General features: G+C 49.0%; 9 protein-coding genes across 9 annotated transcripts; 7 read left to right on the forward strand and 2 right to left on the reverse strand. All coding sequences in view use genetic code 12, as the record gives it.

Moving 5' to 3' along the window:
• Positions 1 to 1,675: 1,675 nt before the first annotated feature.
• FRS2 (phenylalanine--tRNA ligase subunit alpha) lies at positions 1,676 to 3,172 on the forward strand (the record flags this gene model as incomplete). Its single annotated transcript, XM_034156040.1, has 1 exon — positions 1,676 to 3,172. One exon carries the CDS (start codon positions 1,676 to 1,678, stop codon positions 3,170 to 3,172), a length of 1,497 nt encoding a protein of 498 aa, XP_034011920.1.
• Positions 3,173 to 4,095: 923 nt separating this feature from the next.
• On the forward strand, positions 4,096 to 5,223 carry DIURU_003295 (uncharacterized protein; the record flags this gene model as incomplete). Its single annotated transcript, XM_034156041.1, has 1 exon — positions 4,096 to 5,223. The coding sequence occupies one exon, from the start codon at positions 4,096 to 4,098 to the stop codon at positions 5,221 to 5,223; it is 1,128 nt and encodes a 375-aa protein (XP_034011921.1).
• Positions 5,224 to 6,244: 1,021 nt separating this feature from the next.
• Positions 6,245 to 7,378, forward strand: DIURU_003296 (uncharacterized protein; the record flags this gene model as incomplete). Its single annotated transcript, XM_034156042.1, has 1 exon — positions 6,245 to 7,378. One exon carries the CDS (start codon positions 6,245 to 6,247, stop codon positions 7,376 to 7,378), a length of 1,134 nt encoding a protein of 377 aa, XP_034011922.1.
• Positions 7,379 to 7,539: 161 nt separating this feature from the next.
• Positions 7,540 to 12,540, reverse strand: GCN2 (serine/threonine-protein kinase; the record flags this gene model as incomplete). The annotated part of the gene is made up of 1 exon (XM_034156043.1): positions 7,540 to 12,540. One exon carries the CDS (start codon positions 12,538 to 12,540, stop codon positions 7,540 to 7,542), a length of 5,001 nt encoding a protein of 1,666 aa, XP_034011923.1.
• A 3,851-nt stretch (positions 12,541 to 16,391) lies between these two features.
• On the forward strand, positions 16,392 to 16,793 carry DIURU_003298 (uncharacterized protein; the record flags this gene model as incomplete). The annotated part of the gene is made up of 1 exon (XM_034156044.1): positions 16,392 to 16,793. The coding sequence occupies one exon, from the start codon at positions 16,392 to 16,394 to the stop codon at positions 16,791 to 16,793; it is 402 nt and encodes a 133-aa protein (XP_034011924.1).
• Positions 16,794 to 17,136: 343 nt separating this feature from the next.
• Positions 17,137 to 17,781, forward strand: DIURU_003299 (uncharacterized protein; the record flags this gene model as incomplete). The annotated part of the gene is made up of 1 exon (XM_034156045.1): positions 17,137 to 17,781. The coding sequence occupies one exon, from the start codon at positions 17,137 to 17,139 to the stop codon at positions 17,779 to 17,781; it is 645 nt and encodes a 214-aa protein (XP_034011925.1).
• Positions 17,782 to 18,129: 348 nt separating this feature from the next.
• Positions 18,130 to 18,846, forward strand: DIURU_003300 (uncharacterized protein; the record flags this gene model as incomplete). Its single annotated transcript, XM_034156048.1, has 1 exon — positions 18,130 to 18,846. One exon carries the CDS (start codon positions 18,130 to 18,132, stop codon positions 18,844 to 18,846), a length of 717 nt encoding a protein of 238 aa, XP_034011926.1.
• A 1,864-nt stretch (positions 18,847 to 20,710) lies between these two features.
• DIURU_003301 (uncharacterized protein) lies at positions 20,711 to 21,691 on the reverse strand (the record flags this gene model as incomplete). Its single annotated transcript, XM_034156049.1, has 1 exon — positions 20,711 to 21,691. The coding sequence occupies one exon, from the start codon at positions 21,689 to 21,691 to the stop codon at positions 20,711 to 20,713; it is 981 nt and encodes a 326-aa protein (XP_034011927.1).
• A 2,493-nt stretch (positions 21,692 to 24,184) lies between these two features.
• On the forward strand, positions 24,185 to 26,110 carry DIURU_003302 (uncharacterized protein; the record flags this gene model as incomplete). The annotated part of the gene is made up of 1 exon (XM_034156050.1): positions 24,185 to 26,110. The coding sequence occupies one exon, from the start codon at positions 24,185 to 24,187 to the stop codon at positions 26,108 to 26,110; it is 1,926 nt and encodes a 641-aa protein (XP_034011928.1).
• Between the last annotated feature and the right edge of the window lie 289 nt (positions 26,111 to 26,399).

A 26,399-nucleotide genomic window follows, 5' to 3' on the forward strand; every position in this document is an offset into this window, starting at 1 on the left:
GCCGACGTATGCTTGATTTAACGCAATGTCTCTATGTTAATTATAAATTAATTTTACTGTTTGAAAGCTTAGTTGTTGGTCTCGAAGCAAATGTGAGGCGTACATTCCCCGATCGAGAATGGGGGCGCTCCGAGGTAAGCATGCGCCGCCCCTCGAGTGAGCCTTGCGAAGCAATAAAAGTCTCAGACGAGGGGCGGGATGTCAGCGGGTGACATTGCTCTCGTGGAGCCCCGCGGGAAATTTCCGTCGTCGTCATTGCTCACGACGGCGGGGGGTTGCGGGCTGCGTAACCAAGGACCAAGACGAATGATGCCAACGCAGAGAATATAATTCAATTGAGCCCGTGGTGGAGGAGTAAACACATCTTGCTTTGTTTTGAATTGTTTAGAGCTACATGTGGTAAATTTTAATTGTTAGTAGATTTGGTTACGGGGGAACACGGGGTAGACTCAAAGGTGGCGCAGGCGAAGCCATCAGGGTCATGACAAACTTAGGGTTTTGATGACGGAAAAGAAAAATTGAAGGTAGGAAGTGGTTAAAAAGGGAAACAGTGGAGTGGATGGCTGTGTTAGTCACTTTCAAGACTAATTATAGAAACCCTCAATGGCTGTTATCACACACACACGAGGAAGGCTGAGGCAAATTTAGGTTGGATGTAGTGAAACGCCACCAATGGTGATGTCCCTTTGAGGCGATAACCACAATAACTACACCTAAATCTAAAACTCTAAAAGACCAAGAGATCTTTCAATAAGCTACTGGACCTCGAGGAAGAAAGCGCAATCCTTCAAAGTACTAATGTCAGGGGTAACGTTTATGCTCGACGTATGATCGGCGTGATCGAGCAGGTTAAACAATATCCAATCTTGCGTTTCAACGGTTCCACCGCTAATGAACGAAATCTCAATTGTGGTAAGAAATTTACGATATTGTACAAATTTAACGTGATTGTGTTCACGACAATGTAAGCCAATTGGGGTTTGGCTTATAGTCCAAATTGTCGAGCCAAACTTGATAGCAACTACCAGCTGATAATTTCAAGTTTTCATTTCGGTAATCTCCGATCATTTGCTCGTTGAACGTTGGTGGTTGATGTCGGTTTCTATTACAGATCAGCGCCTGAAGCCACGCGCACTTCATGAACAACGGGTTATCGCTGGCAGCTCAGACTCCCATAACTAAGATACAGGCTTTGTCAATTGTCTTACGAAACTTCAAACATGACTTGATTCAGATATCGGTCTACGAGTACTGTCTGAGTTGTCGATGGAGGAAATGCGTCAGTACCAAAACTCATCCACACTCGCCTCTACACAACGCGACGATGGGGCAATGCCCCTACCCAATGATCCGTGAACTATACAACTTCACTCAACGAAAATCATACTACTGATTTGCCTAACTACTAATCGGATTGATCTACGTTGAATTCTCTCCACACTGATCGGGTGGCGGCTTAGTCAGGCCGCGAATGACTCACAATCACCATCTCCCCACCCCTTCCTCTCGAATTCTACCACATCCACTTCACTCCGTTAAACCCCTGTCATCATCCTGTGACTCATCAATCTCTCTTCACGTCGGTAATTATCGTTTTTGTCTTATCTTTGTCCCCGATCACCTCACCAAGCGATTCTCATTTTTCGTGAAAAATTCTTCTCAGCAAAGACCGACCATGTCCGACTTGCAACACCGGCTCCTTGCCCGCCTCGATGCCGACGGGAAGATCGACAACACCTTGCAGGTAGACGAGTTCAAGGCGCTTGACTCGCAGCAGCTCCAGGCGGCGCTCACGTCGTTGGCGGCGAAGCTGATGGTGACGCTGACAAAGAAAGAAACCGACCAGTGGAACCTTACTGACGAAGCCAAGCGCTACGTCGCTGCCGGCGCCACTCCCGAAATCGAAGTGGTGAAGGCGGTGCTTTCTAAGCCCGCTGGTGAAGGTATGCTGGTCGCCGAAATCCAAGAGGCCGTCACCAAGCCCATCGCCGCCGTTGGCCAGGGTAAGGCGTTCAAGAACAAGTGGTTGAAGAAGGACGGTGACCGCATCGTCGCCCTTGTCGACTCGACCCCCACCGATACCGTGTTGGACCAATTAAACACCATTGCCTCCACCGGCACTCTCGCCGACGCCAAGGAGTTGCAGGAGTTGAAGAAGCGTAAGCTTGTCACCTTGACCAAGATCATCGGCTACCAAGTGGAAAAGGGGCCTGAATTCTCCCTCGAAATCAAGCAACTCGAAACCGATATCACCCTGGACATGATCGTCAACGGCACCTGGAAGGAAAAGGAGTTCAAGCCGCTCAACTTTGTCCTGGAAGGGATCTACCCCCAGCTGGGGGCGTTGCACCCGTTGAACAAGGTCAAGGAAGAGTTCAGACAGATCTTCTTCCTGATGGGGTTCACCGAGATGCCCTCGAACCAATACACCGAGACGGGGTTCTGGAACTTCGACACCCTTTTCGTGCCTCAACAGCACCCGGCCCGTGACTTACAAGACACTTTCTACCTTAAAGACCCCGCGGTGGCCAAGAAGCCCGAGGACGAGACTTACTGGAAGAACATCCAACAGGTCCACCAAGAGGGTAAGTACGGCTCTATCGGCTACCGCTACCCGTGGAAGGCCGAGGAATCGTTGAGAATGGTGCTCAGAACCCACACCACCGCCATCTCGGCGGCGATGTTGCACAAGCTCGCCCAGGACCCGAAGCCGGTGCGGTTGTTCTCGATCGACCGGGTGTTCCGTAACGAAGCCGTCGACGCTACTCACTTGGCAGAATTCCATCAAGTGGAAGGGGTGATTGCAGGCTACGACATCACCCTCGGTGACCTTATTGGCTTCATGGAAGACTTCTTCGGCAAGATGGGTGTCGACGGTCTCAGATTCAAGGCCGCCTACAACCCTTACACCGAGCCGTCGTTGGAAATCTTTGCCTACCACAAGGGGTTGGGCAAGTGGGTGGAGATTGGTAACTCGGGGATGTTCCGTCCCGAGATGTTGGAGGCGATGGGCTTGCCCAAGAACATGAGAGTGTTGGGGTGGGGGTTGTCGCTTGAACGGCCCACCATGATCAAGTACGGGGTGCTGAACATCCGGGAGTTGGTGGGGCACAAGGTGTCGTTGGACTTTGTCGAGACGAACCCGGCGGCGAGATTGGACGAGTTGTTGTGAGCATATAGACTACGCCCTATACGAGGCGAAAATTCGCTGTTGAGCGACGGCAGTAATAAATGAGTTTAAGGATACGTGCAATAAGGTTAAGCAACTAGATGATGCTCGATTTTCAACAGATATGGCATGAATTTCATGAATACCGGTTTTCGCGGGCCACAAAGCCATCAGGGCTTTGCTTGAGAGAAGTAAATTGTCGACCACTGTAGGAAAACGTAAATTTAGTTTTGAGGGATTTCTTGTGGCATGGCTTTCGATTATACGGCAACTTTACGCCGGTTATTTGCTATCAATTGCGAGTTATCGGATTTAGGCTTGAAATCAAAGCTGGTTATCACTCACTCGAGGTAACCGCACGCGATAACTCCGCTCATGCCCTCGGTCGTATGGCCACAATTGGCGGACAAATGCGTTGGGTAGAGCCAATTCCACGTGTTGGGTGGAGTACAACGGGGGCTTATTGGTGGATCAAGAACACCTTGATATTGTGGTTGCAGCCAGTGAATAGGGGCTACGGCGTCGTCGAGCTTTGTGACTGCCACGGGGACACGCGGGTATACTGGTTCCGAGTCAAATCAGGACCCTGAAGCCGCTGCTATGGCACCGGCATGCGTTTTGTGTCGTATTCGATAATGCCGCTGTCGCACTTTAGATCAGTTTAGACACCACTAAGAAATGCCCGAGGGCTAATATGTGTGGCTCCCGTTGATCTACTAAGGACACTACTGGGCTTGATTTCCTGATTTGCCACGAAATGAGTCACTCTGACCACCAAACTCCTTTCATTTTTGGGCGATCCGGAGGCACATTAGCGGTCGCCATGAGGAGAACAATGCCCAGGTGAAATTGCCACAAAAGGCACCACTGGCCGGGGTATAAATTGGCAGTGAACGTGGTGGTGACGACTTCAAATCCCATTCCTCATGTTATTTGCTCCATACTTACTTGCGTTGGCCACGGCGTTGGCAATCAGAGACGAGTCTCAACCCCTCAAATTCTCGTTGAACAAGAACACTCGCCCTGAAGTCGTTGAACCCGACAGAACTACTCGGGCGGGTCCTGCGGGCCAAAGAGCCCAGCTCTGGGTCGATGGATACTACTATATGATTGACGTTGAGCTTGGTACCAAGGGCCAGAAGTTCTCGGTGGAGATCGACACTGGCTCGGCCGATCTCTGGATCAACAAGCCCGAGATCCACGACTTGTCGCTGTGGAAGAACTTGTCTGAGCCGTTCTCGATCGGGTACTACGACCAGACCTCGCTTCATGGCTGGTTCGGGACGTCGCTGCTCTGGCTCGACAACGGGCTTGAAGTGAAGGACTACCAGTGGGTGGTGGCAGACAACCTTTCGAAGAACCCCAACGGCTTTGCCGGGATTTTTGGCGTGGGCAGAGTCGAGAACGAGCTGACGAATAAAAAGTACCCCAACTTCGTCCAGCGGTTGAAGGACGACGGCCAGATCAAAACTAACGGCTACCTGTACTACCTTAACGCAAAGGACGCTACTTCGGGTGACATTGTGTTTGGCGGCATTGATAAGGCTAAGATCAACGGCACCGTGGCCACCATCCCTTTGAACACGGGCACCCCCGACTCTCGCTTTGACAATATCCAACTTACCAAGATCACTGGTTCCGACGGCGAAGTGCTTGGGGAGAACATCGAAGTCAACTTGGACACTGGCTACACGATTACGAAGTTACCCAAGGCTATTGTCGCGCAAATCCAGAAGAAAGTCCCCAACACGGTGAGAAAAGACGGGCTCATCTTCGTGCCGTGCAACATCCCTTCGGACTTGTACTATCTGTTGTGGTTTAACGATGTCGAAGTGAGATTTTCCCTTAACGACTTGGCGATCAGGGCTCGCGACGATAAGGGTACCTTGACGGGTTCGTGCATTTTGGGGGTCCAGCCGACCCCCGAAGGGACCCCGAATACCTTGGGGGTATCGTCGTTGACCCACATGTACGTCACCGTCGACCATGACAAGAACGTCGCCCTCATCTCCAACGTCCACCACACCGACGAGGAGAACATTGTCTTGTTGTGAGCGTTTGAGTAAACTTTGAAATTAATTGATTTTATAGTTCTGAATACACTGCTTCATTGTTCTACTAACCCCAACCTTTCGGAGATACCCATTTCGCGCGCTAAATTTAACTTTTTTCCGGAGTGAGGGCCGCGTGGGTTACACTAAATCAAATGGAACCTCTCCTGAAATAAATTGGATGGAGAAAATAGGAAATCGTTATCTCATAACAGATAGGAGCCAAATTTGCCTTACGGAACTCTCGTCATATTCTAGACCGAGAGCTGGTAGGGGGCGTTCACGTGTCTCAATCTGCACGGCAGTCACGGAGCTTTTTTTAGACGCGACCAGTCGGAGAATCCTCCCATATTAGACTCGTATAGATTCGACGCAAAATCCGGTGTTTTCACAATGTATATTCGACGAAATTGTTAGTATGGGGCGTGTTGACTAGTTGAGTCGCTTGGTTTCCCCACTGGTAGTTCTCCGGCCGGCACAAGTCCGGAAACCCCTCACGGCAAACAATAGCAGGAGGGGGTGAGGTCATAGGTGCCGTTGCTTCGACAACGGCGAGCACTGCGCTAAATGCTGCTTCCCACTCGGGAAATAGCCGGTTATACTTGATCGATATTAACTATAAGGCGTTTCCACCCCCTGCCTCGTGGCCTTGCTCTAGAGATCACTATACCGGGCTAAATCACTCGTATGTTTTGGTTCGCGCGTCGCTAACACTCACAAATTGTATTGAGTACGCTATTTACGAAAGTGACCACACTGCCTCAACAAGGAGCTCTCCTAAATATACATGGAGCCATTCTCGCTTAACTGTTTGCTTGACACATTGGAGCCACATGCAAGCGGGAGAGACAATGCAATTTAAAGCCGCCTCCTTGACACAAAACGCCGCAGCCACCACAATATTACGGGGATCACCCAGCCAGCGCCTAATTCAAGGCCGACCCCGGAGACCCGACCCCAAATGATCTGCACTATAAAAGCCTATAGTGTTTCCTTGATGAAGCTTTAGTCAAACAGTTTTGCCATGGTTTTGCTTATTACGCCATTTGTGGTCTCCTTAGCCGCCGCGTTGGTGGTGAGAGACCAACAACCCCAGCCGCTTTCGTTCACCTTGAGTAAGCTGCCCAAGAAGTCAGTGTTGAAGACCGACCACCTTTCCAGAGCGAAGAACGCCGGTGCCCAGAACGTCAAGCTCAACACTACCAACTACAGCGTTCGCTTGGGGCTTATCAAACAACAGCAGACGGTGGATGTGGATTTGGACACGGGGTCGCCGTACTTGTGGTACGACGCCTCCAAGTTGAAGGATACCAGTGGGTTCAACAACAGTGGCATCCCCTTCGGTATCGAATACGAGGACGGGTCGGCGGCCAAGGGCGATTTTGGCACCTCGTCGGTGTGGCTTGAAACCGGGGTTGAAGTCAAGAATTTCCAATGGGCTTTAGCCAATACGGTGACGTTGACGGACAACCTGACAGGGATTTTCGGCATTGGCGGTAGCACTAAGCTCAACATCACCAAGGGCGTCCCCTACACCAGATTCCCACAAAAGTTGAAGGATGAAGGTATCACCCTGTCCAACTCGTACTCCTACTACCTCAACAAGCCCGACGCGACTCTTGGCTCTCTCACCTTTGGTGGTCGCGACCTTGCTAAGATCAAGGGTCCCATTGCAACCATCCCTCTCGTCACTACTGGCGACAATGCCGTCTACGATACGATCAAGACCACAGTTAAGCTCACCGACAGTGACGGTGGGTCTGGCAATGCTGAGTTTGAGGCGATTGTGGACACCGGCACCACTTTATCTTTCTTCCCTGAGAGTTTGTTCAACAACATTAAGGTGGAGTCGCTTGTCTGGGACCCGAAGGGCTACCAAATTGACTGCAACGCGCCGTCTAACAAGTATGTGTCGCTTTGGTTCGGCACCGTTGAGATTAAGATTCCTTACAAGGACTTGGCGCTCACGATTTACGACAACAACGGCAACCCCTCCGGTAAGTGCTACTTCGGTTTTCAACCAGTGCTGCCTGATAGTGGCTTCACTTTTGGCGACACGTTCTTGCGTAGCGCCTATGTTACCATCAACCACGACACCAACCAAGTGTCGTTCTCGGAGGTCAACTACACCACCACTGAAAATATCGTTTCCGTTTAGATCAATGTTTTGAATAAGAATGTGTTTCTCTTATAAATCCAAACGCGTAGTCAACAAGAAATCTGGTGGGCAACCAAAACTTAACTGGTGGTCACAAAATCAATCCTATGAACGCGGAATTTCTATAATCGTTATGCCGTTGTCTATATATGCTATAATGCTTAGTCGCCTCTCGTCAAGTCCACCACCACTGTCTTTTGCGTACGCTGGCTGACAAGCAACACCAACGAGCTCCCCTTAGCCTTCTCCTTCACCATAATGTTGTATATCGACATCGCGTACAGTTTGGGCAAGTCCTTCGTCAGGTAGATCACTTTGCGCACCCACTCGTCCTCCAGAGCAATCAGTGTTTGAGCCATCATGTCGATGACCTCATCGCGCAATGCCACTGCAATCACTTTCGCTCCCGCCACCTGTTCCACGTAATTCGCTGCCGCCGCCTGGGCATCGATTTCCGCCAGATACTTATCCTTGCGGTTCTTACGTCCCCTAGGAGCCATATTCTCAACCACTACCACTTTTTGGCTCACTTCAACCTGGGCTACCGGTGCTTGTACCATTTGTGCTTCATTTAAGCTCAGCGTCAGCTCAAACGAAGGTAACCCAGGTCTGGTAGCTACCATGGGCGACGTCCCAGTTTCCGAGCTTAAAAAGTCGCCAATCTCATCGTAATCAACGTCAACGTCTTTTCCCGTAGCCACACACCGCACTCTAAGCGGTCTGAACCCTCTTGCCAGCGCCTTCCCCTTGGGCTGACGAATGAGCACCACGTACTCCGCCCCGTCTACCCACGCTTGATGAGCAAAATCATCATTCAGCATCAGATGGTAGCGATCACAGCTCACTCCTCTTCGCCACAACAGCTTCAAAATCTCCACCAGCGAATCCAATACTGCTGGTTCCAGCGTCACGTTGATAAGCACCCGCACCCGTTGTCCCTGCCACTGTAAACGAGGGGGCACGTTGTGGGCACTGAAATGACGCGTCTTAGGCCACAGTTGCTTCAATATGATGTGCATCAAGTGGGTCAGCAATGAGAACCCAACGCCGTGAGGAGTATATTGCTTGTGAACGTCACGAGCGGCCAAAGATCGAATCAAAGCATCGTAGCGGCCCCCAGTGGCCACTCGACTGAAACGACGAGCTTTATCAACCCGGCACACCCACTGGAACATGATGTTGCCGCCGTAGTAGCTGGCATTGTAGTTAGCCAACGGATTGAAGTAAATTGGTGTTTTCAATCCCATCTTCTGTGCAAGCTTCACCACATCCGCCACGTAGGCCATCGCTCGCTCCACTTTCAATGCCGCCGCCAGATCCACCATTTTACGGGCCAATTTCTGTCGAGCACTCGCCACATCGACCGTAAAGTTGAACAGATCCACCAAATCGTGGACCACGGTGTGAGGAGCCCCAAACTCTTGACGCAAGCTGCGCTTGATATCGTCACTAGTGGCATCAACCCCTAACTGCGCGAGTACCGCCATCACTTCGTGAGTTCTGGCTCGATCAATCGCTGAGGAGAACGCGAACTGGACCACGGCATCAAGCACCAGGTAGTGGTTCACTAGGAGCACACCCTGGTCACCGCTGAACCCGGGGAACGCTTGTGCTACCGCATCAATCACCAGTAAACACTCAGCATCCTCATACATTTGAGCCTGGATGGTGCGAGGAGGATGGTCAAAGCCACCAATATCAAATGCCATCGTCGAGTATCGTTTAGGTGCCCCTCCGCCTCCCTGACGAGTAGTGGGAGCTCGGTAGACATAATTGTGACGCCATACCTTAGGAACAGGAGCCGGAGAACGACCCCACTGACGGGCTAAGGGGAGGGTAAGGTCAAACGGTAAAGTAAGTACCGCTCCCAGACGGTCAAGCACTTTAAACTGGTCGGTATTCTGGTATTGTGGTGGTGGCTGCGGAGCTACTGGAGCCACTTCGTGGTCCTGTACGGCACCGTGGACCTCAAATATCTCCGATACTTGACTCACCATACACTCAAACAGCACTGCCTCCACTTCCAGTTGCGGCTTCAAGCCACCACGTCCGTCAAATACCACATCGGCTGCTACCAGATACGGGCGAGAAAATAAGGCTTGGCGGACCTGAGCCTGCCACGGCAGGGCGGGGTCGGTCAACAGCCTTAATGCCTCCTGAACCACGGGGTCGTGCGGTTCTACCGGTAACAATCCCAGCTGAAGCAATTGACGAGCTTCAGGTCGTTTTTGAGGATCATGGTCGAGCAACAGCCGCACGATTTTTCTCTCTTTACCAAATTTGGCTTCGGAAAAGCCCTCAGGGAATTCAACACGAGCCAAACGAAGCTGATTGAGGATATGCGCGCGCTCCATTCCCGTAGTCATCGGCCAGCACATTTCGAAAAAGATCACCCCCAAAGAGTACATGTCAACTTTAGCGTCGTAGTCCCCGGTGGCAACTTCGTTTGCCATATAGAACACCGTACCCACCACTGTCGAAAGCTCGGGCCCTTCCTTAACTTGGTTATCTTTCGTCACCAGCGCCAGCGCCAATTGCGACAGTTTCGCAAGCCCAAAATCACCGACCTTAACATTATTTTGCCGGTCAATGAAAATGTTCTTCGGCTTTAAATCACGGTGGATAAACCCTTCGCTGTGGATATACGCCACCGCGTCGAGGATCTGGCGAAAGAGCCGCCAGTACTCGTTTTTGTTCAGCGGAAGTCCCTGTTGAATCAAGTCAGAAAGGGTATTGTTCTCACAAAGCTCCATTTGGATGTAGAGCATTTGAGGCACTGCCTGAGTCATCGAGCGACGACGATGCCGAGGGAGCACTTGGCGCCTAGCTGGAATTGACGGTTCCGTCAGTGTCTCATCATCATCATTATTGTCATTATCATCGTCCAGGGCACGAGCGAACTCAAACGCATCCAGTTCGTAAAACAGTTGTTCATACAGCTGATTGAAATATCCTACCAGAAACAGTCTTCGCAGAGTAAACTGGGAGTCGAACTGGCTCAGTTCGTCGTCTTCGTCGTCGCTGATACTGCCACTATCCTCTTCCGAGTCACTGGCAATCGCTGACGCCGAGGGAGCCTCTTCGAACCACGCACCGTAATAACGGACAATGTGAGGGTGATTCAAACGAGCAAGCGAAAGCACTTCACTAAGCAACAGTTCGAGTTTGTGGGATTTGTAGCGGATCTTTTTCACCGCGTAGAATGAGCCCTCAATACGACTTCTAGCTTTGACCACTTCACCAAACCCACCTTTGCCCAATCGTCCCACTTCTTCAAACTCTCGACGGTAGCGTCCTCCGACTTCAGGTGGTTCAAACAGGGCGTCCAGAGAATCGTCCTGGTTCAGGTAGCGCCGTTTCAGCATGCCACTGACAGCTAAAAGGCGGCGATTAACCACCGCAGGTGTCTCATCGTCGCTATCGGATTCCACTGCCGATGAACTTTGGTTCAAGTTAGGCCCCTCCCGAAGGAACTGGAGGGCATTGAGCTCAAGTGCCAGCGGCCGCTTTGCTGCCTTCGGTGTGAGCATTTTGCACAACATATCGTAGACGTACTCCGCGTACTGGCTCAGGGCCCCGTACAGTTGCGGGTCGAACTTGGCGACAAACGTATCGGGAGTGGGGTAGGTCGTCTCCAACACGGTATAGTTGAGCATAACCCGAATAAACAACACCCCCAAGTCCCAAATATCCGTTTTCAGGGTGATGGTAGTATCAGGATGGCGCCACGCTTGCGGCATCGGGTCGGGATTAGGTGTAACTGCTCCTGGATTGGGGTATTTTGTGAGCATCAGCACGATGCGTTGACCATACTGAGGATGACACAACTTCACCACTTTGGTCCCCTCGCTCTCCACAGAGCTATCGTCGTCGTCTCCGGCTACCAGCACCGCCAACGGACACACTTGGCGGTGGGCGAGCCCCGCCTGGTGGAGGGTTTCGAGTGCTGGTAGAAGTTGGATTAACCAGTTACGTGCAAGCCCCCAATTGATATATTCTGCCGTCCGTAATAGCTCCAGGAGAACCTCCAGCAGTGGCAGAAACTCAGTAAGTACTCGTAGCCGCCACCCTGAACCTTCAGGCACCTTATCGATCTGAAAACCTAGCAATCGCTGGAGATTGGTGTGGCGGAGCTGGGCCACCTGGGCGAGCTCGGCTTCTAGCTGGTGGATCTCTCGTTTGCCATCATCACTGCTCCAGTGTTCGTGGAGAAAATCAATCTCTAGAAGCAAATACAGCACTTCCAGCCCCCGATCCTTTTCGGAGATAAGACTAGGAGCGATATAGGGCTTGACAATGTACGAATGGGCGGCAACCAGCGCCAACAAGTCCCGCTTGCGACAGCCAATGAAACCCAGCACTGCTCGGAAGGGGAATTGGCGACGAGTGCCGTACACTTCCGCCGTCATTGTTTGATCAAACACAAAGTAGTCATACCCAGTTCCCAGAGCCGGTACGAGGTCCAGCACTGATACCAGCACCGTGTCTTCATCGTCGATGTTGGCAATGTGTTTGGTAACCTCCATTTCCTCGCGGTGGCGCTCCACTTCCTGCTGGCGAGCTAGGGCCTGTTCCCGCTGCTCCAATTCGAGTCTCTGCTGCTGTAAGCGGAGTTCACGCTCCTGTTCAAGCAGGAGCACTTTTTCCGTGGTGCTGTGGAATTCGTCGACCATGAACTTCACTTCCGAAATGATGATAAACCCCACTTCTTGCTCCGGATACTCCTTGATCAATTCCTTGATTTTGGCCTCAATGGCAGCAATACGCGCTCGTAGCAAGTTCTTCGGGTGGAGCACTTTGACAATGGGTGGCAGTAACGGGTAGGTTTGGGTGAATTCGATGTCTAGCACCACGCTCACCTCCGGGTGGTCGGGATCGGCGTCGCTGGCCACCGTCACCTGGAAGTGCGGCGACGGATCCTGGTTCCACACTTTATTTTGCAGGGTGATGTCGACGAAGGTGTCGCCGTAGATCAGCTCGATCGAACTCACCTCATCGTGCTGCCTCTCTCGTAGTGTCGTCATTAGTGCGCGATGGTACTCCGCGATGGCAATGACACCCGTCGCACAAGACCCTGAGATATAAACAATGAGCTGAACCGCGGATAACACACCCAAATTGTCATTACTGGAGATTGATATGAGTTTTGGAAGTGGGATCATTTGAAAGCAAGTGCCATTGAGTTGGAAAGGAGGCTAACTGATTGAGTCCGCTACGGTTGCTACTGAGCGGTGTTTGCTTATGCCGAGGCTATAAGTGATACGTGACTATCGTTGACTCCATTGTTAATCATTTGATTGAACTGACTACATTGCCTCCTGTGCTCACGATAAGCTGACTACACCCAATTTGGGAACGTGGTTTGATGTATGAACACCAGAGGAAGATCATGTTCGTCTTGATGGCTCAAGTTTCCAGGGGCCTGATTCACCATCACGTATAAACACTTTACTCCTCGATAGTCAGGTTGCGTATATGCTGCCAGTTGCTTGTTGGAAGATTGTCGTCCATGCTAAGATCAATTCAACGCAACTGTTGGACGTTCTCGACGCAATTCATTTAACTACCAGGCCGACCTTCTCACACTAAAGCGATGGATGAAATTGAAGCTGAACGTTTACATGAACTTATCAATAGTGGACCAAAAATGATACCGGCGGTAAATTGGACGCTCCTATGGTTTACCAAAAACTTTTTAGGTTTCCAAATTAGCACCAAACGGTTCAACTAACGGATCGAGAAAAGCCCTTACAGCGGTCGTTGAGTCTGGCTTAGCATTGCATCTCCTCCATCTTCCATTAGTTTGGTTGTTTCGTTGCTTAGAATCCCACGGATATCGCATACACGCATTTCAGACTAATATAGACGCCTTTTCACGCAAATCAAGGAAGTATTCTCAGCCAGGCCTTGACAATTCTTTCGTTTGAAGTTTTGAATATCAGCTCCAAACATTGATGCCCACCAAGTTGGTGATGAGTTATTTGCTTCCAATTACTATCAGTCTCATTGGCACCTGAGCTATTACCTATGTGAATCTCGGCGAGTTAACGAAAGATTTGACGTAATAGGAGCAAAGCACTCTACTTGAATCACCTGCAGGACGGTCAGATGTATGCAGTGCACACGATAATCATGATGCTACAAGTTCCAAACCGTGAGTGGGTCAATTATGTCACTACCATCACAATTTCATTACGCTAGACCGCTGACTGCGAAAGTTCTACTGAGGCACTTGTCGTACTTCCATGTACGGTCTTGAATTCGTCCTGCATGTAGAGGAGAATCATTGAGTCAAGCATCTACCATTGATCAAACAAGTCGAGTGGGTTCTGATACCATTTCTACGTTCTGCACGGTTCAAATATGTGTGTCATATTGATCAGATGTTGTTTTCGAGAAGACACTAACTTTCGAAAAGTTATATATAGGACATATTTGAGTTGTGAGGTCAAGCATCCTACTGAACTCAAATATGTTACCACCAATGTTTTTATCCCACTGGAATGCTATCAACAGCAGACGAACTTTGATGGCGACTTGCGGTTGTAGTAATCGTGATAACAAAGATATCACACCTCGTTCAAGCTAGACGTTTCTATGCAAGTGCATCACAAGAGAAGCAGTCCACAACAATTCGTGATCCAACAGTGACTACCTCAAATCTGTCAACACAATTATAAGTAATGAACGCGTCAATTTGACTCAGAGAGTCTCCTAAAAGCCTTCACAACAAATGACACATTCTTCAAGCTTGCAAAATTTAGACCTGCACTTAGAGATGATGCCTGCATATCACGTGCACGCTTTCAATCAAGCCATTCATGACGTAAGTCACGCTTTGAAAGAAAACGAACTACATCATTGTATTTTTAGAGTTCAAGTAGTACGTGTGACAACAATTAGAAATTGTTCGAATATTTTAGACTTTCCTCTGGAAAATCTTAAAAGTGTGATATAAAATCAGGACAAATCGAAAAAATCATTTCGTTTGCTCCATAAAACTCTTTGGCACTGGAAGTATATCCGATGCTAGTTTGGGAGAGTTGACTTCAAAATCGGCGTCTCTATGTGAGTTTATCGGTGGAAAAAAAACTTTTTTTTTTTTGGAAATTATTTTTCGGAAGAATTTAAGCTTCTATCGTAGTCTATTACATCTAGTGAGCATTGGAAGTAACCTATGATGTTTTTAAAAGTAATAGAATTGGCTTTACACCTCGTTTATTATGAAGTTTGTATGCAGGTGCATTAACCAATATGCAAGTCTCAACAAGGTGAGTTGTATCACGCACTTACTAAGTGAATAGCACATTTTAACAAGCATAGTTATAATCTGGGAGTATCTTCATTTGGTTTGAAGGGTTAAGGTAGATGCTACCACATTCGCTGACACATATATCACGCTTTCAAGTCTGGGGTTCTGCACACAAGCATTGCATGTGCATATAATTCATGATTCTTTTAATCGCTCTTTCTTCATCTATAGTAACCTTGAGAAAGGAACGAATTGCACCACTGTGATATTTACGGTGCTAATACCATTTATACAGCAAATGAAATTATTTTGATTTTTTTAGTGAAAAACTATAAAGTGTGCTATAAAATCAGGAAAAACTGGTACAGACTTCTAATTAGCTTCATAAAATTTTTTGGTGCCAGAAGTATGGCAGATAAATATTTGGAAAAGTTAACGTTCAATTTGACGTAGTTTCAGACATGGCATCCTACTTGCCCCACTTGCAGAATAGATTATTGTGTGCATTACTCATAATAATCGTAGCACCACTAACTGTAATTCATGAGTAGGTCAAGAACGTTACCACTGCTATGATTTTGGAATGTACACTACTGGCTGCAAAACTTTCATGAACTCAACTGAAAAAGTGACATACTCATGACGCTTTTAGGTGCGTTCTCGTAGGAATCCTGCATGTAGTGAGGAAATTTTCAGGTCGAGCTTCTGCCATCAACAAAACAACTTATGTGAGTTTTGAATCCAAATTTATGATCGGCAGAGTTCAAATATATGTGTAATAGATATCAGAAGATGTTCCTGACAAAAAAAAAAATAACGAAAAAAAACTTGAAATGAAAATTTGAAATAATTTTAGACGAGCGGGAGTACAATGTATGCAGGAGTTCACGAGAGACGTGGTGTGTTATATACAGGACATATTTGAGTTGTGAAGTCAAGCATCATTTTGAACTCAAATATGTTATGTTGTGGTACCACGTTTCAACTACACATGATTTGCAATAGTCAAATCACTATTCGGTTTATTTCCCCACATTGTGGCTTCCATCCGCTGAACTGAAAGATGTTGATCACATACATGGGCGCGGCGGATTACTCTTGAGAGTATTTATCAGTCTATATCTACCTTTATACCTTTATTACTACAATAGTTACCTTTAAGGTTTTGCTTATTACCCCTCGGATTGCTGCATCTTTACTACAGCATGCCTCCCACACAATCTAATTGCAGGTCGGGGAATCAATATGAGAACCTTCCCAGGTTCTCAGAGAATCCCGGTAAACCCAATTCTCTACATGAAATAACGGCGTTGTGGGGCTATTTAGTACTTTGGTGGGAACCAAGTGATGTTTCAGACATGGCTGAGAAATTGCATGGTCGAATTAAGCCGAGGACGGCAATGCGTCAGCGTGCCAACATGATTGACCTGAAAATGATGTGGGATACAGTTATGGTGGCTCTGATAGTAATACTAGCCGACCATCACGATCACGCATATGTCTAAACCGGGTAGGTTTTGGAAATGTCGACATCACGTGATCGATGTTGGAAACTATGCAAGCGAACCACCTTAATCCAAAAGTAACCAAGTTTAGGCAATTCGAGCATCCGCCCGACAAAAATCCCGCACGGGTCAGTCCACCCCCCTCCCCAGTAATTTCGGTGGTGATCCCCCCTTCTTCTCACCACTCACCAACCCCCTACGACTAGCGCTATGGCTCCACCTCCAGGCAAATTCGTGGCTCTCCCTTACGACGTTTATGATCAAGTTCCCTGATCTCCACTCATTGCGTCTGATGTTCGAGGCTTACAACACCCACCCTGACTACGAGGCATTCCGGCAAAATTCCACTCGTCACTTTATAAAACGGGTGGAAAAAGTGACCGTGGAGCACATCCTTGACGGAGACACCGCCAAAGTCGATTTTCACATATTGGCGATGTTTCCGCCGTGCAAAATTCGCGTTGAAGTGCCTGCTGGCCTTATGAAGCTTGCAAAAATGTACCTCAAGCAAGTCAGAGTTGAGCAATTGAACTTGAAAGTGAGACATCCCGGTGACACTCGTCGACCCATCCATCTCAACAGTATTGCTAAGGTGGTTGTTTTAGAATTAGTCTATGTTATCGTCAACGTTGACGAAATTCCCGTCACCGTCGTTTGACGAGTGTCGATTATTATCTCCACAGAGCAGAGCACCAAGCCTAATGCAGTTGATTAACCTCACCCACTCGGTTACTACTATGACCTCAGAGGTAAGTTACCGCCGCTGATCACCACAATTAAACTTTATGCCGCAAACAGACCTCCATTGGATGTATCCTCACTTCCGAATCTTAAACATATAAGGTGTCACAGTCTCGGTAACATTCCCTGGGCTCAGCTCGAATTTGCCGATGTTGATGAGATTCCTGACGGTACGGTATGTGCAAACTTGAAGGACCTCCGTCTCTGGAAGCGTGAGTTGAGTCTTCAAAAGCATTCATTGTCCCAGTCTTCAAAACTTTATGCTTTTTCACCCGGTACATCTCATCAACGACATTTTCACAAATGGTCAACAAACTCAACTTGTTTTATGCGAATGCTGTGATCAGATTAATGATTTGACGTTGATGATGAACGTGAGAGTATTACACGTTATTTATAACGAGGGTCTTATTGAGCACACCCCTTTACCACCCACTTTGGTGGAATTAGCTGTTATATCAAACTGTCCCGTCGATGGTATTCCCTCCCAGCTTGAAGTAGTTGGTTACATTAGTCGTGATTGTCGTGATATCAGTGTGAGATCCTCCAAACTTAAACGCCTGTTGATAACAAGAGCCAAAAAGTTAACAATCGATTGTCCCAATATTGAAGCTATGAACCGAAAGCATTATCTGTCAATTGAGGAGTGCAACGTCCCCAATGTGTCGGAATTAGACACAATTGATCGAGCGGGTCTTTTGGAACGGGTCCCCAACCTTCGTCGTCTCACCATAACCGAAGGGAATTCGAAGTGGGCCGATCTTGTCATCACCCAACGCCTTGAATGGGTTAAGCTTGTACGTGTCAAATTAGGGCATATGGTGCTTTCAGCAAACTCAATTTCGGTTGATTCGTGTAAGTTCACTCACGCTCCCACCTTCACGACGAAGTACCTTAGACCCTGAACTCAAGAATCGACAATGTCACCAACGTGAGTATTTCAAACATCCAGTTACAAGATTGTACATTAGCTCTTGCAATAATGATCTTGGTACTTTGAACCTGATTGACGATAATTTGTTCTAGCAACGCCGAACTCAGTAATTCCATTCAAGGGGGCACACTGACGACTATGCATCATTCTCTACAGATAATAAGCATCAAATAAAGTGGCTTCCGTTGTTAACGACAGAGTTTTTTGACCCTACTACTAGTCGTCAATCTTACGTAATTTCTTTGATAATCCGAGGGCGCGCGCAGCCACCAAAGGTTTTTCAAATCACCCACCCACCAACCAAACTTACAGCGCCACCATGACGGCCACCGCTGCCTGCCCGCTTCCCGAGTGTGACTACCGCGGCGACAGTCTCGACAACCACTTGGAAACCACCCACAAACTCATACACACCGGCGCCCACGCGCTGACGGTGCGGGCGCTGCTCCTGACCCCGTTCTGGAACCACGCCTCGTTCATCGACGTTCTCGCCGCCGACAACGACGTATCGGTAAGAGAAGCCACCGAGTTCCCCTTGGACACCCGCCAGTACCGGCTGGCCCGCTACCGGCTCGAGAAGTACCTCAAAACGCCGACGCTGGCCCCGCTCACCCTGGGCACCGACGTCCACAACCAGATCAAGACGTACGTGAGGAAGTACGACGAGCTTGAGCGGAATAAAGAGTACGACGTCACTCTGGAAGGATTGCTTCACGAGATCGCCGACGCTACTGAACAAGTTAAGACTCAATGGCGCCGGCACCAGCTCCCGCCACCGCCGACGCCGGAAGCCAGTGCCGACGAGTGGCGCGAGTACCACGATATATTACTAGCGCGCGTCAACACCGCGACGAAAATCAACCATATAGTCACCGACCAACTCGCGGAAACCGTCGCGGAAAAGCGTAAGCTTTACATTGAGACCCAGATGCTTCTCGACGCAAATATCGAGATTGGCCTCCCGCCCGAACCTGGCTACATTCCCGAGCGCGTGGTGCGCGATGACGTCGACGCCGCTCTCCTCGATCGCGACTAAACGGCTCCGAAATTTAATATGTCCGATTGCGGACTAATGTTTACGAATACACAGAGATGCACACTAACAACAAAATAATATTTGAGACGCCCAGCAGCGGGGTCGTTTCAAGTTTGCTGGCAACGTCACCCTCACATGTTTTCCCGGTCACTGCCACCACTAATCGCGCTCGCACGTCGAGGGGGAAAAAATAGCGGGAGGCGCGCCCGAGATCTCGGAGTAATCGGGGCGGGCCCCCTGACGAAACAGGCCGATCCGACGCCACCCCACGCCAGATCGGGGCAAATAAGGCGTAAACGTAAATAAGGAATTTACTGGATCTATTGAGTTTATGATATATTGGATACTATGGTATTTTTGACCACTATGGCTAGCGTACTTGTAGCGTCTGTTATCGAGGTGTTACAGGGGGAGGTGCTTATCGGTGCCAAGCGCGCGGATGACGCCGGCGCCGGCGCCCGCAGGGTCCCTGTCCCCGCCAGAATCTCGTAAGGTTGCGTGTGCAACGGCTGGTCCCGCAAAGCGCCACTCTCGGCGGCGTCAATGGGATTTGGAGGTTAGGGGCGTTTGCGATAGTAAAATAATTATTATGGCCAGGGTCCACTGGCAGAGAGGGGACCCACTCATCGAGAGGGGGTTTATTTATACGCGGCGCCCGCATGTTTCAGCAACCCGCCATTGATATCATATCAATTCGATGAACGTGCCCGGCGACTACTTGGAGGTGTACGTCGACGACTTGATTTTCGACCCGCCGCCGCCGCCGATGAATATGGCGGGGCTCGCCGGTGATTTTGGCCTGGCGATGGTGCCACCGGTGCCGCGAGCGCCAGCGCCATTCGCGCCGATGGTGGCGCCGACACCGCAGGCGCCGGCGCCGGCGCCGTCGCGAGCGCGCAGCGTCGACCTCTTGCTGGCGACCCCCGACCTGGTGCTCCTGCTGCTCTTCACTTTCAGCCACGCCAACGACTCCGTCGATACCGTCAGATCTGGTGGCGGCGGCGACGTGTCGCCTGAGCCCGTAAGCGGAGCAGCGATGGCGGGGGCGCTGCTGCCACCGACGCTTTTCGACCACAGCTACTTCCGGCGCCCGCTGAACGCGCACCTGCCGCGCCCGAAGTACGCGCGGGCGCCCCTGTTGTCATCGCCGTCAGCGCTGGCGCTGGCGGGGCGCTTCCTTAAGCCCACGGTGACCATCGCCTCCATCGAGACGATCGACGATATCCAAAACCAGCGTCGTTTCAGCAAAAAGTCCAAGCGGCGCCCACGGTGATTGGGCTGACGACAATAATTAATGCCTTTTGTGGAAGATTTGGGGCGCCTTGAGTTATAATGAATAGCATGGGTATACTTTCTTAATTTGACATGGGAAAACCAGGTATTGCGTAGACCTTTGCGGGGGAATGATTCAGCCGGTTACACAGTCCCTGCATCAGCCGCCCCGGTAACCGTCGTGAGGTCGGGTGGTGGAGCGCTTTAGGTAATGTTGCGTCAGTTAAGCAGCACTGACACATCTGTGGGAAATGCACATATTGACGTGGTTAACTGACGTTTGGAGAAAGCTAAGCCGTGCATCTGATTTATGTTTCTTTCATGCGATCAAGGTGTTCACAATTGGTATTTTGATACCGGCTATAGTGCCACAAAATTAGTTATAGTTTGCGAGCCTCCATGAAACAATGATTTGCGACATTGCCATAGTAATTAGAGTTTCACCAGCAATTCCAAAGTAAAGAGCCACTGTATTCATTATGACGATGTTCACGATGAATATGGAGTAAACGTAGCCAACTGTCAATCGGAGAACCTCAGGTTGTAGACTAATGCTGTCAAACACTGATAGTCATGAGTGATTTGTGGACAATTATGTGCCTTTAGTTTCGGTAGCCGGCTCGCTATTGCTTGTTGAGGCCACCTCTTCTACCTCACCGATTAATGGAGCCAACGCTTCTGGAAGGGTCTCAGCGGCATCGCCGACAAAACCCCAAGTATCCTTAACCTCTCCGTTAATAATGGGTTCATCAATATCGGTATTGAACACAGCCACTTTACCACCATGGAACCGCACCCGATCCACATACGAATTGGCCGGGTACACCGTTCCCAGAGTGCCAATAACTAGTATCAAATCTGGTGGATCCCCCTCCTCAATGAACGAGTCAATAGCATGAATCTGATGAAGCGACAACAGCTCGCCAAACCATACCACTCCGGGGCGTAAAAGCAGCGAACACCGAGGACACCGGGGTAGATCTCCTTCCTCGATTTGAGGTACTGGGGTGAATTGAGGCAGACTGTCGGCACTTTTGGGGGTATTTTGAGTATGTTCATCGTGGCTGAGTCTGCGTTTTCTCGTCAGTTGGCCCTGGTACTCAAACTCGGTGCCTACGAGCGCCGGGGTCAACGGGTGGGTAAAGTTGGCTGGATCGACGTAATTGCAGGTAAAACTGGTACATTTCAACTGAAACAACAGTCCGTGGATCTGGAAGTGGTGTTTGGAGGCGTGGCCCGCGCGGGTAAGGAGCCCGTCGACGTTCTGGTTGATGGTACACTGTTTCAAGTCTGGCACGTTACTGAGCGCTGCTAGCGCCTTGTGGCCTCGGTTGGGACTAGCTTGAAGCGCCTGGTACCTCCGCCACAGGTAGAATTGCCATACAAGCCCCGGGTCGACGTAGAAGGCGTCGGGGGTGGCGAGGTCGATCATGTTATAATTTTTCCACAACCCCTGGGTGCCACGGAACGTGGCGAGTCCCAGGGAGGCAGATAAGCCGGCTCCCACAAGCGCCACCACTTTCTTGGCCCGGCGCAAGTGGCTGTGGAACTCCTGGAGCTGGGACAGCAGCATCCGGCGGTGGTGTGTGCTGTGGTAGAGTGTGTAGCGTGCGAAGTGCGGCGGGCTACGAGGGCATCCATAGTGACGAAAAATGGTCAGTTTTGGTGAAATTTTCCCCAGTGTTGGTTGAATATTGTCTAATATGTCTAAGTTACTAGTCTTGAATGCCAATTTTCTAGAATCATCGGTCAATTGAGGAATACGGTGGGCTCCTCCACTGTTAGGCTGTAGCCATGGCTCTGTGCGAAACTCTCGCACGGACTGTGCTAGCAGTGATAATTTCTTTAATCAAGATCCAATCGGTGACAAAACATCCAATGGATTACTTTTGGATTTAAATGAGTTTTCGTCTACTATGTTTATATGAATGCAATTGGTCGAGATCACTGGCCAATTGAGAGAGATGGATTTTTATGGTTTATCAGTTAGTGTCAAGCGATGATTATGGTCCATGCGAAACTCTCGCACGGACTGTGCGAGCTCACACGAACACAAGGTTCACGAAGTATCTGTGACGAAACGATTCCTTAAATTAAGGTGGTAGGTTAGTTTAGGATTCACGTGTACTATACTTTGAATGCGTATCCTTGTGAATTACTTGTCAATTAAAGGAAGGTTTAGTCCTCTCCTTTATTTGTTTGGTGGCAGGCCCGTGCGAGAGTTTCGCACGGAATTGTACTAGCGCCAGCCAAAACCAAGACCATGAGAATACAGTGACGAAAAGTTTGACAGAGGTTGAGAAAAACTGCAATAACGTCTCTACAGTAGTCAGCATCCCCACTTTAGATTCTCGTCGCTTATGGCGTCGATTTATTATCAAAGTAATTCATTGTTTTCATAGTTTACCTTCCTATACGAAACCAAACCGTACCAAACCTAAGACGATATTGTTGACATTGCGCTTCGGGCTTCGAACTATATGCAAGCGCCAACCTTAATTTCAAAGTCAAGCACACCAAAAATAGCTTTCGCAATCACCGAAAGACACAAACGTCACCACTGCCTCGAGAAGACCCTGGCCAGGGTGCAATGGAAGGGACCCTGGCTACGCAGGGCATGACCACATGTGGCACCATCGTCGGGTGAACGTTTCTATTTCCTCAATCCCAAGATAAATGACCGCGTCATTCTGGTGGTGTCAATGGTAGTGACCCTGTTTTGTGGTTATTATCGGCCATGTTCAAAGAGGTAAAGCCGACGATATCACTTTTGTACCTTACCCAGCCACAGCCGGCCACAAAGAAATGGCTATTGATGCAGTCAATCGGTAAATGTAGCCACTCCGGGCCTCTGCACTTTGGTGATGCCGACAAGCTTAAATCAACAAACAACAATAGTAATCAGGCCATTTGCAAAGACCATTAGCATCTGTCGTTGAAGCCACGAAACGTAAACAGAGACACAAGCACAGACACCCAGGGTTAGGGCATTTGTCAAGGGTCCACCTGATATGGCGTCAGAGGTAAAACAATGACGAATGAATTGCCCCACCCCGGGTAAACTATCTTCCGGAAAATGAGGGCTTGGTCCGCTGAGTCGTGACACCCCCCCCCCCCCGGGTGGCGTTAATTAGCGTTGTCAACCCAACCGCGACGCCACGTCAAAACCAGCCATTCAATCAGAGTATTGGCACTTTGAGCTTTGGCAGGTTTCTAAGGACTTGTAAGTGATCAAAAGTGGTCATAGTGGTCGCTGCTAACCTCGTTTCGTCTCAAAATAAACCGCCACGAAAAAAGCAACCAAAACTCATGGTCCTAGGCTCAAATGGCTCCAGACACCAATTAGAATCATTTCCCACCCATGGGTAATGCCAATGAAACAATAATCCTTCCGGTTTCAGGTATACTTCAAGCAATTTGACGGGTCAGTCTTTGAGCGACAAAGGAAAACAACACGCACGAGCCCAAGAAGCCAAGCAAATGGAAAAACGCCTTACGCGAGTACATCCGCTCCTCCTCGTCAGTACGAAACAGGGCAAAGATCCGGCGAATGCTAGCAATAATCATGGTAATATAATTCGTCACCGCCAAAAGTTGAACCCGAGATGTCCTTTTCGCACAGCTTTTCGCACAGAGAAAAAAAGATGGCTAACAAAATTTGTTAAAAGAGAAGGATCGCCTAGCAACGATGATCGGTATCGGGTGCGTAGTGGTCGCATATTGCACTGAACAGCTCCTCCCGCGTGGAGCCGGAGGGCCAACCGCTCGCGTTGCCGTTCCCATGGGGCTCCCCCCCAGAAGGGAGAGAACCCCGTGATTGCTTATAACAACGCCCACGCGCTTACGCGCCGGAGACTCTCACGAGTAGTTAGGGTTTGGTGAGCGGAGTTTCACCGAATTTCCCACCCGCGCTAGGTGACTTGGTTAGCGGGTAAATGCGACGCGTTGCTAGAACGATTAGGCCACCGAAGTAAGCCCGCGTTTTTCGCCACCCCGCACCGACCACCTCCAGTGCGAACAACAATGGCAGCATTAACAGCTTGAATATACAGATTAATTGGACAGAATGAGTCTATTTTTGAAGCTACCTGAGGAGATATTCCACCTGGCGTTATCGTTTGTTGATATCCCTTCAGTTTGTCGACTATACGTGGCATTGGCTCCTCGCCACGGCCAAATGGTGGCGGACTATCTCGCCAATAAAACCATTTGTGTAAGTCCCAACGCATTGGTAACGGGTGATCCTGACTATATTGGGTTTGCTTTACTTGAACAGCTCCCGCCTTGTCACGTTAAAGTGGTATTGCCCGTGTTTTCACACCAGCTTGTTCCCGAATGGTTTAAGCGCCGCCGCTTCACGCTGGTCCACGTGGTCCTCGAGGGAAATCCACCACTGATGCCTTTTGATTTGAACTCGTGGCAAATGCATATCGACACGTTGGAAGTGGTGGGGTTTGGCAAAGAATTTGAGTACCACTGTGGTGACGACGAAACCCGAGTTATCCTCAAAGAGTGCGATAAATTCTCAATTACTGGGGGGTCCATCACATCATTTGAGGTGTTCAATGATGAAGTAGACCCGGAAGAGATTGGGTTAGTTCCTTTACTGACCCAGAAGCTTATTCTCCCCATTGGTACTGCCTACAATGCCACTGAGCTCTCTAACTTAAAACATGTGGATGGAGGCAGTATTTATAATGTTCCTTGGTCACAGCTACAAGTGTACAGTGGTACTTCAGCCCCTCAAGTGTCCCATTTGCCGGAATTGCGAGAATTCAACAGTGTGATTAATGACGATTCGTTCACGTTCAAAAGCAAAAACTGTCCAAAACTCGAGAAAGTGGCGTTACGACAAGCAATGCACATCCACGCCTCAACTTCAAATATTTCAGAGCTATTCACGGAGTCGCAAATGGCTCAATTGGTGTCGCTTAAGGTGCCCACGTACCTGGTGCTTGACACCACTCCCTTGATCAATTTACAAGAATTGCGTATGAGAACAGATGCAGTCATTACTGAACGACTTCCTTTACCGCCATCAGTAACCACATTACAGGTTTACTCGCAATGGCTGGTGGAGGGTATCCCCGCTCAACTCAAAACCTTTTTATTTTTTGGCGATGGCGATGAGTGTCATGTTTCGGTTAACTCAGCCAATCTACAATACTTTGATGCCTGTTTCGCTGGTGACGTATCTCTTGATTGTCCTCGACTTACCCGATTATCAATGTCTTCCATAATCAGCATTTTGAGGCTTAACACGCCTAACTTGGTATCTTTGACGTTTAATTCGGCTACTACCTTCCCCTTTGACAAAAACCACTTTCCGATGCTTGCTCATTTAAGCTTGGGGGATTCCCGAACTGAACTTCATTTGAAACAACATTTGAAGACAGCAGACTTAAGCTTTATGAGGTTACAATCACTATCAATAATAGCTGATGAAGTGACTCTTTTAGGGTGTAGAGTTGTTGAGGAACCAAAGATCTCCGCTCGCAATATCACCTTAAAGAGTTGTCTTTTCCCCAATACTCATCAATTTAATTGTCGGCAATTACAATATTTTTTTGATGGCTCCATTCCATCAATGTTGCAAAACGTCACCATATGGTGGCACCCCTACGACTCCGAAGGCAAACCATCAAAATCAGTACCCCCTGACGTGTTTGTTGGGTGTAAGCATTTACAGTCGGTGACGATCCATCTTGCAATCGTTGACTGGAGCGAAAACAATCGCCTCAAAATACCTGCCTCGGTGAAACAATTACTGCTTGTACACGTCCAATCTAAAGAGGTGTGGCTTGAATTTGAAAATGAGACAACTCTAGACCACTTTGAGTTGGTGGCATCCGATGACGATTTGCCTAAATGGTCAATGAGCAGCTTGGGTTTGACGATAAAGCCACCTTCATTCATCAAGCCCCTGTTTCTTTATTCACATGGTCATATAACTTTCCAACTTAACCGTGGTGATGATCTTCACAATCCTTGAGCAACACCAGAAGACTATTGAACGATTGTGACATCAAAATCATCGTCTTTCATATGATTTGATTTTTACGTGGTCCAAAAGCTCTCATCGCCAGTTTCTAGCACTAACTGAAGAAGGGAGTCCGCCACAAAGACATCCAAAAGCAGAAAGGGATTGATGAGTCGCCAAAACGAAGCCTTACCCTCTTCGCTGAAATATTCGCAAGTACGGTCACCACCTTAACTCAAACTTCGAGGAGAGAATCTATTGAATCTGGATGGCTCCAGCTTGCTCATCTGATTTGTGAACT

This window comes from Diutina rugosa, assembly GCF_008704595.1.
Source record: "Diutina rugosa strain CBS 613 chromosome Unknown scaffold58_size72158, whole genome shotgun sequence".
NCBI lineage: Eukaryota > Fungi > Ascomycota > Pichiomycetes > Serinales > Debaryomycetaceae > Diutina > Diutina rugosa.